The sequence below is a fragment of the Vulpes lagopus genome, chromosome 11, assembly GCF_018345385.1.
Source record: "Vulpes lagopus strain Blue_001 chromosome 11, ASM1834538v1, whole genome shotgun sequence".
Classification (NCBI taxonomy): domain Eukaryota; kingdom Metazoa; phylum Chordata; class Mammalia; order Carnivora; family Canidae; genus Vulpes; species Vulpes lagopus.
The window spans coordinates 60530828-60550098 of record NC_054834.1 but is presented as its reverse complement, the minus strand read 5'-3'; the positions used below and the strand labels follow the sequence as shown (position 1 = coordinate 60550098).

The 19271-nt window shown below is 36.2% G+C and overlaps 1 protein-coding gene across 1 annotated transcript in view; it reads right to left on the bottom strand.

The window, feature by feature from the left end:
- DCDC1 (doublecortin domain containing 1) overlaps positions 1 to 19271 on the bottom strand; it is a 436509-nt gene that overhangs the window by 171614 nt on the left and 245624 nt on the right. The window contains 2 exon segments of the mRNA XM_041722357.1: positions 9364 to 9521; positions 10117 to 10251. Of these exon segments, the coding sequence (XP_041578291.1) occupies positions 9364 to 9521; positions 10117 to 10251 (293 nt within the window).

The window sequence follows — 19271 nt, the reverse complement described above, 5'->3', positions numbered from 1 at the left end:
AAATTTAAGAAATATACTTCTGAATAATCCATGGATCAAAGACTATAATAAAATGGGAATGACAATGAATATATGACATTAAATTGGTGGAATGAAGCTAAAGCCATGCTTAGAGGAAAATTTATTTCTTTGGATGTAGATATCAGAAAAAAGAAAGGTGAAAAAAAAAAAAAAAGAAAAGCCAGTGAAAATGGACCTTGCAGAGGGTAGGATTTTAGATAGGAAAAAGGAAATAAGAGCATTTTGGTCAAACAACCCAGCATAATCCAAGTATGGTCAGTCTGGTCCTGGATAAGAACAAGGAGGGTCTGCCATAAGAATACAGTGCAATGGGTCTGCTTGTTGATGTTTCATTGAACTTAGTAGGAAATGAAGAGAATTGTGAGTAAGTGAGATGTTCAGAGTCATACTTCAAAGGCGTATCACTCAAAGGAGGAGTGTTTAGGATGAACTACCTTCTCCCCACAATACATTCATCACTCTCTCTCTACTGTAGTGATTTGTTTAGTATCTCCCTTCCCTGTTAGATTCTAAGGGGGCAGCTCTGGGAGGCAAGAAAGTACATCTGTCTTTTCAGAACTGTATCCCCAGTGCCTCAGATGCTGTTTGGAATATAGACAATGCTCAATAGATATTCACACACTTCAAAACAATGAAAGAAATGAGAAGTTTGGAAATCAGAAAACCATTGTGAGAGGTTGTTTTGGATTGTTATAGGTTGTTTTAGATTGACATATGAGTAGGTCATAGGGCTGCAGCTATCCTACAGTAAGGATATTGAATACACATATAAATGACCAGATTACCTCCTTTTCTATTTTCTTATTTCCATTAATTACACTACTTCATTCATTCATTCATTCATTCATTCATTCAACAACCTTGTATTAAGTATCTACTATGTACTAGGTATGTTATGGCCCTGGAGGTACAGATGGGGGTAAAGTTCCTGCTAAAATGGAGTTTACATTCTAATGAGGAAACTCAGACAGAAAATAAATATGTATATGATAGGCAAAGTTAGTACCTTGAAGACAAATAGGGCAGGGAAAAGAAAATTCCAGGTTGTGAGCATGCATGGCAACCCTAAGACATTGCTGGGAGCCAGGCTGGCTGGAGCAGAGGAAGGGTGGGGAGAATGGTGTTCAGACAGGGACCATTAAAGTAGGCATGTAGCATTTAGTAAGGGCTTGAGTTTCATTCTAAAGGAAATAAAAAATCATCGGATGATCTGAAGCTAAGGATTCCAAGATCTGACTTATGAATACAAAAGGATCACTCTGGTCATTAAGTGGACAATGGATTGTCAGGGAACAGGAGTCAAAGGAGGCAGATGAGTTAGGAAGCTAATCTACAAGTACCTTGACTGCTTGAACTCTGCTTTCACCCAATTCCATATATTGCCCTAACACTTCTTCCCACTAGTCTCCTCCTTGTCCATCCACATCCACTCAAATCTATAACCTCATTACCTACCTACTACTTTCACTATTATGATACTATATAGACATTCTAGTTTGGGGGCTACAAGTTTGAAGAATGTAGGAATAGAGTTTCCCATTCCTACCTTGAATAGCTTTATAGACAATACTGAATAAAATGGAAAGATAAATAGTGCATTTTAAAACATTGAAATTAAGCAGCATAATTGAAGGTTTGGGCAGTAAGTGAGAACAAAAATTAATCATAAAATGTTTATTTGAAAGTCTTTGATAATTTTTGAATTAATGCACATTTATGGATATAAATCTAATCTTTTGGAATGTCTGACTTGGACTTTGTTTCAGAGAAGCAGGTGCAATTAGATTACTTGTTTGCTTTATTTTAATTCACAGAGAACATATGGGAATTCATTTAAAAATATATCAAAACACAAACAGGCATCAGTATCAGCCAATATCAGGATATTTGACTTTTCTAATTAAAAAAATTATAAGCATAACTCTGAATCTCTGGAATACACAATAATTTTATATTCTTAAATACAACACCATAATCTTGGTGTTGTATATACTATATACAACTACACTATAAAAGAGTTAAAGGCCAATGCTTAAAGCTGAGCATTCCAAGAGCCAGGCCACAAATTTAACCTAATATGAGAGTTTAATCCTAGGAAGTGTAATTAGATTTGGCAAATATCACAGAAAATTATTATGTTAACATTTGTGTTAATTGGTAAGACTTCTAGAAATAAGAATTTGAGTGTAGCCATTTAGGCAGTTTGCTTTCCTTAAAAAGACAGTCTATTATCAAAATTGACCTGGGGCACCTGCATGGCTGTTTCAGTTAAGCATCCAACTCTTGATTTTGGCTCAGGTGATGATCCCAGGGTTTTGAGATGAGCCCGGTGTCTGGCTCCACAATGGGTGTGGAGTCTGCTTAAGATTCTCTCTCTCTCTCCCCCTCCACCCCTCCCCTATCTCTCTCTCCCTCTAAAAAAAAAAACAAAAATTGACCCACACATTCACTGTCTCTATTAAAAACTGTTGATATATGATGAACAAAATGAGAAGAATGTTATAAGCAGAAGTTGCTTACAGATTACCATCAACTATATGCAAAACTACATAAATTATTTAATAGTAATAAATCATATGCTATTGAATACTCAAGAAAATTAGAATATGACTTCCAATTTTCAATATGTGGGGTTTTTTTTTTTACTGTTTATAATCATATAGACACCATCATCATTTGTCTGCTTAAAGAATTTCTCATTATTATTAATTTACCTTTCTTTGAAAAGCAAAAGACTATAATATAGTTCCATTAGTTAGTGCACCTCAAAACTGTTACTGAGAGAAAAACCTTGAATGCAGAAAAAAGAATGTCATTTCTCTCAAGCTTCATTTCTTCTATTGGATGGATAAAAAAAGGCCTTATCAAAATTGATCAATGCAGTATTGTTTGGATTTATATTTTCTTGGAAAGGTAAATACAACTAAGTGAATGCCACCAATTGTAGCAAGACTTAATTATACCAGAAGAACTGTTTTATAGCAATTATAAAAATGTAAATAAGGCTTTAAAACTGATTCAGAAACTATATTTTATAAACAAAGCTTTGATTTTAATTTAAACAATTCTCTTAGGGTCTGATATGTATTATTCAGAATGTTCTGGGTTTGTTGTGATTGAAATGGTGATATTTCAGGAAACCAGGGGACAGAAACACCTGTTTCTTATCAAATTACATCTCCTAATGATTATAACAATTTTATGCACTAGATTAACTTTAAAATGTAAATACTGCAATATTTAAAAATTTAGATGAAAATTCATTTAAAAAGTCGCAGTGGGGATCCCTGGGTGGCGCAGCGGTCTGGCGCCTGCCTTTGGCCCAGGGCGCGATCCTGGAGACCCAGGATCGAATCCCACGTCGGGCTCCCGGTGCATGGAGCATGCTCCTCCCTCTGCCTGTGTCTCTGCCTCTCTCTCTCTCTCTCTCTCTGTGACTATCATAAATTTAAAAAAAAAAAAAGTCGCAGTGGAGGGGCAACCCGGGTGGCTCAGCGGTTTAGTGCCACCTTCGGCCCAGGTCGTGATCCTGGAGGCGCAGGATCAAATCCCGCATTGGGCTCCCTGCATGGAGCCTGCTTCTCTCTCTGCTGTGTCTCTGCCTCTCTCTCTCTTTCTATGTCTCTCATGAATCAATAAATAAAATCTTAAAACAAAAAAAAAGTAGCAGTGGAAAATGTGAAACAAAATAGAATATATCCTTACCTACTTTAGTCCAAATATTCCTGCTAAAAAAGCATATTATCAAAAGTATCTACATCAAAAATGTTTTTCATAACGTATATTGATTTTGTCCTATTGCAAATATAATCATCAATTATTGAAAGTTGGAAAATAACAAATAAAAATTTGAAACTCAATAACAGCTGTCAATATTTGGATATATTTTCCTTCAAGTCACCTGCCCATCTGGTTAGCTGTTGATTCATCTTTACCTCCATCCATATAAAATTAGGATAATACTAAACATGTTTTATAACTTGCTTCGTTGTTAGTATCAAAACTCATGAGATACTGAAGTATATTTTAAATGAAAAAAATCAAAGGACTTTAAATTTATGTTCTTTTTTGAAAGAGTGAAGTACATGCCAAGTTGAGTCATGAAGAGAAATGTCAGTGTGATCCATGGCAGCTGCTTGCTTCCCTGGGAAGGAAGGGGCCGGTTAAGAGTACAGTAGCTAGCAAACCCCTCAGCGCTCCACAAAGTCACTAGTGGGAAAAGAACAAAGGCCTTTCCAATGCAACTAACACAGATGTGCCCAAAGGCAAACTGTCAGAAACAGTTAAGATGACAGCTACTCACAGTTCATTATTTCCTTCTCACAGGTCACTGGGTGACAAGCTGGGTCAGTGTGCTTTGTTGGCTGTCCCAGTCCTTCCCCACCCCCTATTCAATTTGAATAAGGTAAAGGGCTCCATCGGATAAACTAATGTAAACAAACACATTCCAGACACTTAAAGATGCCAGAATATGGCATTTATTTTATTTTGGACCAAACTTAGAATTAAATGTACGCACAATTCAGTTTATCCAAGCAAGGAGACAGCCACATTTCCGTATCTCACTGATAGAAGAAGAAAAGAACACTTTAAGTGTTGCTAAAGCAAACAAGAAAATATAACCTATCATGAACTAGGAACTTCAGATTAAAGACCTCACACAGTAAGAGATTTTCTTTTTTCTTCAACAGGAAAAAAAATTCTTTTCCACATTACAAAAAAAATAATAGTAAAGATCAATAATCAGACTCCTTTCCACAAATGTTTGAAATGTATATTAAATGATTCTGCAGATGGGAAAGCCTGGTTTGCGGCTTTGTGGTGATTGCTATAGTTTTTTTAAGGATATAATTTAAAATAATGCATCCATCAAAATGGCAATAGTCCAATCAAGTTTTTATGATGTAATACACATAAAATTTTAGTAATAACTTCAAGTGACTATTCAACATGATGCCATCCTTTTATAAAATCACTGGAATAAACACTACTAGGAAAGAATAATAAAACAGTTGTTAGAAGCATGGACTATATAGATCCAAATGGTTGTGGGTTTGAACCCCAGCTCTCTCATCTCCAGCTGCATAACTGGGCACATAATGAAATCACTCTGAGCCTCAGATGCTGTATCTTTATTAGTTTTAAGAGTCCCTCCACCATCAGATTATTGTGACAATAATTAAATAAATGTATAACATTATTATAAAAATAAGTACTTTCTATAGCAGTTGACACATGGTAAGTATTCAACAAATGACAACTATTCGTTACCTATCACCAAATTTAGAATATGCGAAGTGAACTACCATTCAAGGTGGGAAATACCTTGGCTAATTATTTCAAGTTATAGTCACCTATTAAGAGATTTTTTTAAATCTCTAATCCATTCAGTGCAAGTCTCTATAAATCAGTAAATCTAGGCTGTTGGATTCAGTAAGAAGTCAGTGGTTCACAGTCTCCCTTAATATTTTCTACCTCTTATTTAGTCTTCACTAAAATCTGCATATATTGACATATCTTTTATTCTCTTTCTAAACCATTCCACTTTTTAAAAAATTTTGTAATGTCCCATTAATTTATTTACAGAATTAATCTTTTATATTTTTAAATTTAAACCCAATTAATTAACATATTATGTATTACTAGTTTCAGAGGTAGAGTTCAGTGATTCATCAGTCTTATATAATATCCAGGGCTCATTACATCACATACCCTCCTTAATTCCCATCATCCAATTATACAATGCCCCCACCACCTCCCTCCAGCAACCCTCAGTTTGCTTCCTATGATTAAGAGTCTCTTATGGTTTGTCTCCCTCTCTGATGTTGTCTTGTTTTATTTTTTCCTCTCTTCCCCTGTGATCCTCTGTTTTACTTTATTTAACGGCCTTTTTCCAAGATACTCAGTTAAAATGATAGACCCCATTTGAAAGGCTAAAGATTTGGAATAATCTCTAAGACAGAACATGAATAGTTATGCCAAATAGCATAGAGGCTAAGAAAAAGACTTTGGTCTCAGATAGGCCTGCCTTAAATTACTACCTGGAAGGCCTTAGCGAAGTAACTTAATCTCTCCATGCCTCAATTTCTTTATCAGAAAAAGAGAGATGAATACCTCTATTTACATACCTCATAGATTATTGGGCAATAATGCACATAAAGCACTGACATGAAGTCATATATGTTAAAAATGGAATATTATCTTTCATTTTCACATATTACCTACCACTAACTACCAATCTCTCTCTCTCTTTTTTTAAGATTTTATTTATTTATTAATGAGAGACACAGAGAGAGCAAGAGAGGCGGAGACACACGCAGAGAGAGAAGCAGGCTCCATGCAGGGAGCCCGAAGTGGGACTCAATCCCAGGACCCCAGGATCACACTCTGGGCCAGAGGCAGGTGCTCAACTGCTGAGCCACCCAGGCATCTCAATCTCTCTGTCTTTCCTCATATTTGGCTACTTGTGGTTCTCTCCTTCTTTGGCTACTTCAAAGGAGATAATATATATTTATATCTCTGCATCTTTTTATTCTTTTCAATTGTATGTTCTTTCTCCAGATTATTTGCTCATTAGTGTTTTTTGTTCTAAAATTTTATTTCTTTCTTCAATTTCCACAGCTCAGATCATTTCACATTATTCCTTTATTTTTTGTGATGATTTTTTCTGTATTTTGTAAAATTATCATTGATAAAAGCAAGAGAATGTAAAGCCCTCCCTTAAGGCTGTGATAATTTAATGCACTGATTCTCTTATATTTGGACAGCATGTAAACCTAATAAGACAACCTAAGTTTCAAAGTAATCAATATGCCAAATTCAGTACCATGTTCTAATTTTGCCCAACAATTCCTTCCAAAATGGGAGGAAAGTAATTGCTTTAAGTACTTACTCTCTACTCAAAATAACTTTGTTAAGGAACAGAAAGAAGGAGAGAAACTGAAATTACATCTATTATGGTAAATCGTGGAGGTGGAGAGTAGAATGAATATAAATCCCCGTGGCTTTAAGAAAAAAAAGAGAGAGGGGGAGAGAGAGAGAAGGCTAGAAGAGTTGCTGTAGCCTGAGACACAAATCCTGAGAAAGGCTTACTAAGATAAGGGTCCTGGGAATTTTCTTATGAAATAAATTCCAAATATATTTAGTCAATTCCTATTGACTAAAAATCGCAAGTCTAACTACAACCTCTATTAAAAAGTGTTTTCTACTCTACTTGTTTTCAACACATTTGCACAGACCACTCATTGAGCGCTTCCTATATTCCTGAAAATTTAAAGACACTTAATTTTAACAACTCAAACAAGTATTATGTTAAGTGACATGAACTGCTTTGTTGTTTGTTTTTCTGTTAGTTTTGTGAAGATTTTTTGGCTCACATTCCCTAATATTATATACCTTTCTCCCAATGTTCCATCATCAGACTGTACTGCTTCAGAGGAGATAGAACAACAAAATACAGAAGACAAATCAAATCCCTCAACCACCTAGTGCCCTCAATCCTCATAGAAAATATTTCCAGGCTGGGGAAGGAGGGAGTCATGGGAAATTAGGAGTTATCAATGGAGTCCCTGTACACTGACCCACTAGGACCACGGCCAACAGGAGACAAACACAGAAATTCCATATAGGTTTCAGAAATCTGGGAGCAGCAGGAACCTGTGCCTCTTTGAGTAGAACCCAGGATAATGACAAGACCCCCTCATGCTCTGAAAAAGCTTACAGTAGAAGTGGCTGCCAAGAGAGTCTAGAAAGGCCAACAACGGTCTCATAAAATAATATTTAAGTTCCCCAGTGGCTCAGTTTTCCCTGAGTTCCTGTTTAACATGAAAACTTCAGAGATTGCTCCCAAGTGACTACATTCTAGTGACCTGAACAGTGTGGCCCCACTGAATAGCTGTGGCTTTGGGGTCATGTTGGGGGTATCAGAGAGTTGAGAATCTTATATATGATTAAAAAGCAAGTAGCAGAAAAAGAAGCTAGAACTTAAGTCTCTGTACAGGCCCAAGATATTTCCAGACCATTATACAGCAAGGTACTAAATTTGTTCTTTTGTTTATGTGCTCTATCTTACTCAAAATAACAAAACCAAAGTGAGGTTTAGATAACAAAGAGACAATAAATTGAAAGAGACAATAAATTGAAAAGTCAAATTTGTTATCAGAAAAAAAAAATACTCCCCTTCTGTTAAAATCTGAGGCAACAATGTATAATTTAAAAATATAAGATAGGGATCCCTGGGTGGCGCAGCGGTTTGGCGCCTGCCTTTGGCCCAGGGCGCGATCCTGGATACCCAGGATCGAATCCCACGTCGGGCTCCCGGTGCATGGAGCCTGCTTCTCCCTCTGCCTGTGTCTCTGCCTCTCTCTCTCTCTCTCTCTGTGTGACTATCATAAATAAATAAAAATTAAAAAAAAAGTAAATCCTTTAAAAAAAAATAAAAATATAAGATAGCTTTTAATTGAAATAAAAGCTGTCATATCGTATACATTAAACTTATACAATGTTATATGCCAACTATCTCTACAAAGCTGGAAAGTTTTTTTAAAAAGAGATTAAAAGTCATTTTTTTCTTTCTTCATGCAACTGCATTTCTATCCACAGTTAGAATATTTAAAGTTAGGAATTCTCTCAAACTTTAGTAAGTACAATAAAAAGTATATTACTCCTTTAAGAGTTCATTTCCAACAATTATCATGTTAAAATTGCAATTTATAACATCATTTTGTGATTTACAACATCAAATTCAACAAAATAATAATAACACTACTACTACTACTACTACTAAACATAAACTTTAACTTTCCAGTTAAATAAAGAGAATCAGAGAAATAGTTTCTATTTTCCAAACAAGGGTGATTTTCAATTGGTTAACAAAGTCATTGGTTAATGTTATTGTATAGAAATTATGTCAATTTTTAAAATTATCACTGTTTAAGACCATCTATTTTCATTTACCCTCAGGTCTAAATATAATAATGTTGTTATGAAACACAAAAAGGCTTATCTATGTGTGTATAATTTTCTTAAAGCCCTCTTGGTATTTTCACAATTGGAAGTATGCTCAGTATCACTTTAATTATGTTATTTCAGAGTATTTTAGTGAGATCCCAGGACAGCAACCCTTCTCAAGTATATTTATAAACAATACTATGCATCAAGCCTTAATGAAATACACATAAATGTCACCTCTCTTCATCAAGAGTGACCCAAAAACAACTGTGCTTGAAAGCCAAAGGGCTTTTGAGGTATTTCAATAATCTTCAAGAAATCAATCTTACATGAAACTGAAGGAAAACATCGAATGTCATTGAGCAATAAAGCTCCCTTCTGTCAGTGTCCTACCTCTGAGCAGAAGCCTTAGGATGTTTCTCTTCCAGTTTCCTCAGCAGTGCCACTGTCAGCTGCCTTGTCTCCCCAAGAGAACCTTCTGGCATTAAGTGGGTGTCTGAAGGCTCTGGCAGTTGCTTCGGACCAGGGACGCTGGCACTTTTTTGCAGAACCTAATAAATGAAATATAACAATAATGTAGCTACTTTTCATTGAGTGGAAATATCTAAGCTACATATGCTCCAAATTTAACATTACACTTTTTAGGGTTCCTCCAGTCTTCCTCATTCAGCACAGAAATCACTTGTATACAGCCGGATGGAAAGGCAGCAGTCCTAACAAAAGCGACTAGATCATCCACTATTTAATAAAATAATGTTTAGGGATCCCTGGGTGGCGCAGCGGTTTGGCGCCTGCCTTTGGCCCAGGGCGCGATCCTGGAGACCCGGGATCGAATCCCACATCAGGCTCCCGGTGCATGGAGCCTGCTTCTCCCTCTGCCTATGCCTCTGCCTCTCTTTCTCTCTGTGACTATCATAAATAAATAAAAATTTAAAAAAAAAATAAATAAATAAATAAAATAGTGTTTATATGATGTTTATATAAATATAATTGTGCATATAGACATTTATGTGTATGATTTTAAACAATCAGTATCATTAAGATGTGAATTTGTGCTTGTCTCCTGAAAGCAACTTGAACATTTTCTCTTTTCAAAATACATTTTAGAGATCTATTTCTGTCTTGCCTCTGGCTCACTACACTGACCTCTTCTGTTAAGCTGCTACCATGTTCCTGATGAGTTGTAGTCCGGGCACCATGGTGAATGTGATACTCTGTCTGGGTCACATCCACTTGCGCAGTTAGCTCCTCTAGGTAGGTCAGAACAAACTGAGGATAAGCCTAAGGGAAAGGAAAAATATTAAAAGTACTACTAGCCTTGTAAGTAACAGCCAATAATCTATACAACTGTAATGATGGGAGGATAAATTAAATTCGTAGTAAGAAGGTCTGATTAATACAATGTACCTTATTATCTAATTCAGATCAAAATCAAGCCAAACACCTTTAATATTAGGATTTTCAGTTAGTTGTTTACTCTGATCAAGTTTAACTAGATTGCTAATCTTTACTTTCAGAGAGATGATAATATGAAAATATTAAAGCCATCCTATATAATAATAATAATAGCTAGCATTTATTGAGTTATTTCTACATAAAATGTGTAATTTCTATATTGTCTCGGAGTATTCATTTCTGTTCTAGGAGACAAGAAAACAAACGGGATGGATGAAATGCATTAGCTGCATTAAGCATTGATAAGTTAGTAACCTGAGGAGTATCAGACAGAAAGTAACTAGAGCATAAGTCTATGAACACAGATAGAAAGGGATAGAAGGGCAAAGTAGGCGTTTAATAATCATGATTTGCTACATACATAAATGAAGCAACAAATACTAATAACATGCTAAGTATAAATGAAGCAACTGAGACACATAATAATTGTGAGATCTTTAATTGGCCACCTCTTGCTGACTCTGATTTTGGATTTTTTAAGCCAAATAAGATGCATAGCTGCCCATCAGGCTAACTGGAGAGCATAACTATTGGCCAAATGTATTTGCCAACAAGCTTTCTGATGAAGCAAGTGGGTGCGATTTCCTCAGACACCTTGTAGCATGTTGTGCACCCTTGTTCAAACCTCCACACTGGGCCTTGTAACCACATCGTCAGAAAGAAGGGTGATGCAACAGAGAAAGGATATGTCAACTTTGCAGAGATTCAGGTATTATGACCCTTTAACCCACTTACATCCAACCCACCTTTCTTCCCATACATTTTGCTTCATATTTGAAATTGATTGAATAAAAAACTGTGATCTGAGCATTTTATCTGGTCTGTGCACCTTTCTGTTCCATGAAATCTGTGATAGCTTATCTAGGAGTGTACTTGGAGGCTACTATTGCATCAGAGTAATTTCTACATGACAATATATTTACTTTTTAATCCTTGCTACAGTCCTTTGAAATGGATATTATTTTTTTGCCCATTTTAAAAACAAGGAAACAGACAAATGGAAGTTAAGCAACTTGCTCAGTGTCATCCAGCTTGTTTACTAGCCCATAAAACCTAGATATCCTGCCTCAAGTGTGATTATAAACTTCGTTTTTAAAACGTAGAACTAAAGTTCTGACAAAAATATGAAGAGGTGTTCAGGGAATAATTAAAGGGCACTAAAATCCTTATATTGTTCTGGAAAGAGATACTGAATAACTTTAACCATTGTTCTTGAAACTATATAAAATGTTGAAAATGTAAGGGGTTCCAGAACCTTAAATGCATATTACTAAGTGAAAGAAGCCAACCTGAAAAGGCTACATATTGTATGATTCCAACTATAAGACATTCTGTCAAAGGCAAAACTGTAGACATAGGAAGAAAAAAAAGATCATCAGTTGCCAGGGGTTAGCAGAAAGGGAAGGATGAATGGGCAGAGCACAGAGAATTTATAGGACAGTGAAACAATTCTGCATCGTACTATAATGGTGGATGAATGTCATTATACATTTATCCAAACCCACAGAATATACAACACTATAAGTGAACTCTAATGCAAATTATGGATTTTGGGTCAATAATGTGTCAATCTAGATCCATCAGTTGTAACAAATGACCACTCTATATGGGATGTTGATAGTGGGGGAGGTGGTACATGTGTGGGGAAATGGGGTTTATGAGAACTCTTTGTACTTTCTACTCAATTTTGCTGTGAACTAAGAGCTGCTCTAAAAAATAAAGTCTATTTAAAAAATGTAAGGGACTCCACCAAAAGTACAAGTGACAAAAGACAAATAGCTAAATTATACCATATCAAAATTTAAAACTTGTGTGCTACAAGGTCCTCAAAAAATGAAAAGGCAACCTACAAAATGGGAGAAAATATTTGCATATCATATGTCTGATAAGGGATGTATATAATGAATATATACAGACCCCTTACAACTCAATAATAAAAAGACAAATAACCTAATTAAAATGTAAGCAAAGAATCTGGGTAGAAGATACTTCTTCAAAGAGGGTATATAAATGGCCAACAAACACATGTAAATAACATGGTTCTGATTCTGACAGTTGTAAATCCCTTACATTCTGATAGTATGAAACTATAATATTTTGAATCCTCTAACAGAGGTAAAGACATTTTATCTAAGTTTACTTCAGAGGTATATTTTCCTCTTATTGGAAGAAAGCATAGCTGGAACATAGGAAACCTCAATATATATTGAGGTTATAATAAAGACATATCCAATGAGTTGGTTGAGGCTGTCCCCAAAAGGTAGAGCCATGATGTATCTGAATGTTCTGCTAGACATAGCAGAAGCAAAGACCAACAAAAAGAAAAAATATGTCATGGCCTCTCCTTCCTAGAGTTGACATGACAGTCTAGCTAAGGTGACAGACATACACAAGTAACACAGAGTGATGAGTTCTATTATTCATCCTCCCACCAGGTATTCGGAGAGATTTGCAAATTGTCCTGGCATTTTCCACTTGGAAACTTTCTAAACCATCCCCACCCCAGGTAATGACTATTCTAACATTTTGATACCATAGTTCTTTGGAATTCTCTGTGCCAAGACAAAGTTCTCTTGATCTCTAACCAGGCACCTACCAGTTCAATATTCAAACCACCAGTATCAACAACTCCTTCCTCGAAAATCTGGAATTCTAATCTTCTTTTCTAGGGAGTTGTCAGCCTAATCTTTGGATTTTTTTCTCCCAGTGCACCAGCACATTATTCCGAATTGATGTCTATTGTCTTAACCCTCATTATTTCCCAAGTCCCTCAGCGTTTTGGGCTTCATTATATTCTTCTCATTCAAATCCACTCACCACTGGAAGATAAATTTAATGATTTGTATAACAATAATTGTATAAATGATAATGTAATTACTAATACATCTTTGATCACATCATTCTCTTAAAAAAACTTTAACTAATAGCCCCAGTACACACTGATTAACAGTACTGTACTCTTCTGGCTTCAAATTCCAGCTGTGCCATTTACCAGCTTTGCGGCTAGAAGTTCTACTCCCTTGAGGGAGGGAGAAATTTTCTATGAAAACTGAGTAAGAATCTTCTCAGTATCTCATGCTGACCAAAATCACCTTCAGGATACGGAGATAACTCTCTGCTTGCTAAAGAGGATCCCATCCATTTGTGAGATTTTTTTCACTCCTATGTACATTAGAAACTGGTCCACATATTTGACTGAACTTGGGGCTCCACAGAAATACTCATGTCCTTATGAAAAATACAGCAAGCAGGTCTACAAAATATGTCTTAAATATTAAGAATATTTAATGTCTTAAACTCTTAGATGCTCTATCTCCTCTTGGTCAGTACATGATCAGGAATATTTTTAAAAAGTGCTTCTTTTTTTCTGATCATAAATGCCTTTTATAGAAAACTTAGAAAATACATAGAAACTTAAAGAAAATAATTATTCATCCTCCTATCACTTGTTTTGTGTAGAAACTTCCAGTTTTGTTTCTACACACACACACACACAATCTTTGATACAGTATAAATAAATGTTTTCTTATCTGATTTTTCTCAAATCACATTAGCATTTTCCTCTGTCATCATTAATTATTCTACATTATTTGTAGTACCAACATATGGTATCCATAATAAAGACATATCTAATATATTTATACAATCTCACTGTTGATTGCCTGTTTTGAATTTTCAATATTATAAACAAAGCTCTAATAAATACCCTTAATGATCTATTATGGTACATACTATTAATTAATGCCTTGGGGTAAGTTGTTGTAAGTGGAATTTCTGAGTCAAGGAACACCTGGGTGGCTCAGCAGTTGAGGGTCTGCCTTTGGCTCAGGGTGTGATCCTGGAGTCCCGGGATCAAGTCGCACATCGGGCTTCCTGCATAGAGCCTGCTTTTCCCTCTGCCTATGTCTCTGCCTCTCTCTTTATGTCTTTCATAAATGAATAAAATCTTTTTTAAAAAGGAATTTCTGAATCAAAAAGAATATGTATTTTTATAGATTTTGATAAATATTGCTAAACTAACCCTCAGAAATATTATCCCAGTCTCTTAAACAGCACCCAATGTTCCTTGTCTCCTACTATTTGTACCCTTGTGTGGTTCCATCCACATTACAGCAGGATTGGTATATGTGACCCAATGAAGATGCCGGTAGTATTGTTACCTCACTTCTGAGGTTAGGTTATGAGACACACCATAGCTTCCATTTCATTCTCCTGTTCTCTCTTGCTCTCTTGGATCTCACTAGCTCAGGTTGTGAACAGTACTTAGGAGAAGCCCATATGCCAAGAAACTGAAGCCTCTTGTCAACAGCAATATAAGTATGCTTAGGGGATCCCTGGGTGGCGCAGCGGTTTGGCGCCTGCCTTTGGCCCAGGGCGCGATCCTGGAGACCCAGGATCGAATCCCACATCAGGCTCCGGGTGCATGGAGCCTGCTTCTTCCTCCGCCTGTGTCTCTGCCTCTCTCTCTCTCTCTGTGACTATCATAAATAAATAAAAATTTAAAAAAAATATATAAGTATGCTTAGAAGCAGATATTTCATCCTAGTCAAGTCTCAGATGACTGCAGCACTTGCTGACACCTTGACTGCAGCCTCATGAAAGACTTTGAATTAGAACTACCCAGCTAGTCCACTCCCAGGTCCCTGGACTCAGAAACAGAGATAATAAATATCTGTTGTTTTAAGTCACTATGTCTGAAGGTAATTTGTTACACAGCAATAGATAACTAATACAAAATACCAAAAAAAAAAAAAAAACCCCTCCAAATATAAATACCAAAAAAATGTTCATGTTTGTTTTCTTACATTTTCATCAATATTAGAATATTCCTAGTTTTATATCTACTGATGTTCAACAGGGAGAAAATACTGTCTCACTGTTTTACATTTCTTTAATTTCTAAGCAGGCTGAATGTTTTTATTTGGTTTCACTCTTCTAATTTTTCTTCTGTCATATATTTCCCTTTCACATCCTTTATCTATATTTCTATTGAAATGGCAATCCTTTTCTACTGCTTTATCAGGTTGATTATATACTAAGGGTACGATCCTATATCCTGCATTTATATTGCAAAGATTTTCTCTGCTTGTCATATGTCTCTATTTACTCTTTGTTAGGCGACATAAGATTTAGGAACTTTTAAATTTTTACATACTCAAGGCCATTAGTTTCTTCCTGTGTGGATTTTTTTCAGACTTTATTTATTTATTCATGAGAGACACACAGAGAGAGGCAGAGACACAGGCAGAGGGAGAAGCAGGCTCCTCATGGGGAGCCTAAGGCGGAACTTGGTCCCGAGACCCCAAGATCACACCCCGAGTGGAAGGCAGAGGCTCAACCATTGAGCCACCCAGGCGTCCCTCCTTTGTGGATTCTATCTTTGTTTGCATGCTCATAAAGAAGTCTCCTCACCACTAGTGTGGGTTAGATGCTTTAATCCAGGCTTTCTTCTAGACATTTTATGGTCCCATGTTAAAGTCTAAATCTTTAACTTAGCTAGAACTGCCGGATTGTATAAAGGAAGTACTCTAACTTTAGTTTTTTACAAATGAATAGAGTAATATTTAACTTTAAAAACAAGCCAAATAAAAGAAATGAAATTTATCCAAGTAAAAACAGTATTGAAAAATGTCAATGTTATATTTAAATTTGTATGTTATTATTACCATTAATATCTACAAATTATCAATTAAGTAGAATCAATATGCCAGAATCATTTGATAGGCCAGAATTTGTGCCAAATATTCAACATGTTAGTATTAATATCTTCCTTTTGCAGACAAATAATGAGAAGCTTGCAAAAGACTAAATGACTTATATAATGCCACACAGCTAATAAGTAGTGGGGCCAAGATTAGTTATTAATATCCTAAAGCAATTCTGTCTTTTTTTAATAAATGGAATGAGCTCCATTTATGATCCAGTCACAAATAATTATCGAATTATTCTCCACTTTAGCCTTAACTAGATGGAAATAATTTTGGACGTGACTAAATTTAGATCTAATAAAAATCTCTAAACCTCTAAAAGAATAAAATTCCTTATTAATAGTTCTGCTCTGTGAATTGTAATAAAAAAAGGAACAGCAATTATGTTTGGGAATGGAACATTAAAATTTTTAGAATCAAAATCCTCTTAAAAAATCATGTGTTTGAAACACAGAAGTATGAATTATTTGCTAGCTACTGTTGGGAATGTACCATTGGGAATAATTAGGAAATTATAAATTGCAAGAAAGGGAGAGGTAAAAGCTATCCAGTAAAAGTGGATGTTTAGGTCACTGAATTTGGGGAAAGAAAAGAAAATACACTTAAACCTTGGTCCTGCTCTACTGTGTCTGTTGGTGGGAAGAGCAATACTTAAATAGAAGAGAATTGTGGTCTGGGTACTAGGAGTCAGCTCTGTTTAGGTATATCTCAGAATGAAGCCCTCCTGTGTAGGTACAGGTCAAAATGCTAGAAGGATATTTTAGTACAGTCTCAAAACTCTACTTTTTATGGGGCGCTTGGGTAGCTCAGTCAGTTAAGCATCTGACTCTTGATTTCAGTTTCAGCCCAGGTCATGATCTCAGGGTCATGATCTCAGGGGCATGAGATCAAGCCCCATGTCAGGCTCCACACTGAATATAGAGCTTACTTAAGATCTTAAGATTCTCTCTCTCCTTCTCCTTCTGCCCCTTTCCCTGCTCTCTCTCTCTCTCTCAAAGAAAATGTACTTTTTGTTTTTACCGAGGTGTATAAGTAGTTTTGGTCTGTCTGTGACTCCCTCTCCACTAACCTGGAGCTTCTGGCTCAGGAATGTAGTACAGTCAGAAACAGGACAAGGGGAAAAGTAGGGTGAATCTCAGAATGAAGTTGGATAAAGGTTATTTGAAAAATGCTTTGCCATTTGATGCCTATGTCAAATTCCCTGCTTAGGAACAAAGCTAAAAGTGTATGTAGTCCTGGTTGATTAAGTGACTGGATTGGAATTTTAGCCAGTGTGTGAATAAATAACTACTCCAGGGAATGCTATTATCTTATTTTTTAAATTTAAATTGTATCAAAGTCTCTAAATTTTTAAAATGATGCAGGTCATGAAATAACAGCTCAACAATGCAATTCTAGAACACTACAGAAATAAAACTATTATTTTTTTTTATCAGTCAGTGTCCAATAAGGAGATATAAACCACATAGTAATTTGAACAGGAAAAGTTTAATATAAACAATTGGCAACAGAGGATTAGGCTGTCAGGAAATTGGCTAGTAAAAGTTAAAGACAACACTATAGAATATGTGAATAGCACATATAAGGAGCAGCGGTGCTGCTAGGCCTGAGATAGAATGCCCAAGGCAAAGGCTTGACCCAAGGCTAAGATCCAAACCACATGGAAAAGGCCACAGCCAATGCTCACTGGATGCTGAAGAAGTCCCTGAGGTAGTTCACTCACAGGATTTACCCTAAATTTGCCTTTGGAGCACCAGAAGAAGCTGTCCATGGGGAGGTGCCTAGCTGGTGACACCCCTAAAAAGCCATGCAAGAGGAACATGCTCAAGGAAACTATGTGAAAGTGCCACCTGGCAATCCTCAGCATGAAGCTGCAGGAGGCAGATGCTTGGTGATAAATGGTAGATTTGAAACTGAGAGGAAATATATGGATAACTGGCATGCTCTGTGTTCTCCCCAGAAGTACAATGAAGTCCTAACCCTTGGTACCTGGGAATGTGACCTTATTTGGAAAGAAGTTCTTGGGACACCTGGGTGGCTCAGCAGTTGAGCATCTGCCTTTGGCTCAGGGTGTGATCCTGGAGTTCCAGGATCAAGTCCCACATCGGGCTCCCTGCATGGAGCCTGCTTCTCCCTCTGCCTGTGTCTCTGCCTCTCTCTCCATGTCTCTCATGAATCAATATATAAAATCTTCAAAAAAAAAAAAAAAGAAGTTCTCTGCAGATGTAGTTAATTTAATATTAGGTCCTTAGTGGTAGGCCATAGAAAAGTTTGGACACAGATACATACATGGAGGAGAACGGCATGTGAAGATTCAGACACAGAGGGAGATGGTCATGTGAAGATGGAGGCAGAGACTGGAGTTATGCTGCCATGGTCAAGAATGTCTGGGACTGCCAGAAGATGGCAAGAGCAAGGAAGGAAGAAGTTTCCCCAGGAGGACTGAGATGGCACACAGCACTGCTAGCACCTCAATTTCAGACTTCTGGCTTCCACAACTGGAGAGAATAAATTTCTGTGGTTTCAGCCACCAGTTTATGGCACTTCGTTACAGCAGCCTTAAAAAATTAATTAGTCCTGAGGCAAACATAGATACTAGTGATTAATTTTTGCCTGTCTTAGTTATCAATGATTGACGTTCCACTTAGGCTTGGAATCACAAAATAGGAAGAAAATCTTGAGAATTCAAGGCCAGTATTATTGAGGCAAATTTTTATGCAAATATAATATACATACAGAAAGTACATAAATCTTAAGTACACAATTCAATCCATTTTCACTATAGTAAATACCTATTTAATTAACCACCCAGATCAAGAAAGGGAACATTATCACAACACACCTGAAGTACTCCTCCTATCACTAACCTCCTCCAACTACACCCACTCTCCTGACTTCTAACACAACAGATTTGTTGTTTTTGCTCAATTTGGCTCAGATTTGTTGTTGTTGTTTAAACAACTTTAATCATATAGTGTATATTCTCTTATATCTGGTTTCTTTGTAAACCATTAAGTTTTGATATTCATTGTTATGGGTAATTATAGTTTGTTTATTGGCACTGCTATCCTCCAAAGTCAGAAGACTAAGGCCCATGATCCAAATCTAACTACCTGTTTCTGTAAATAAAATTGTATT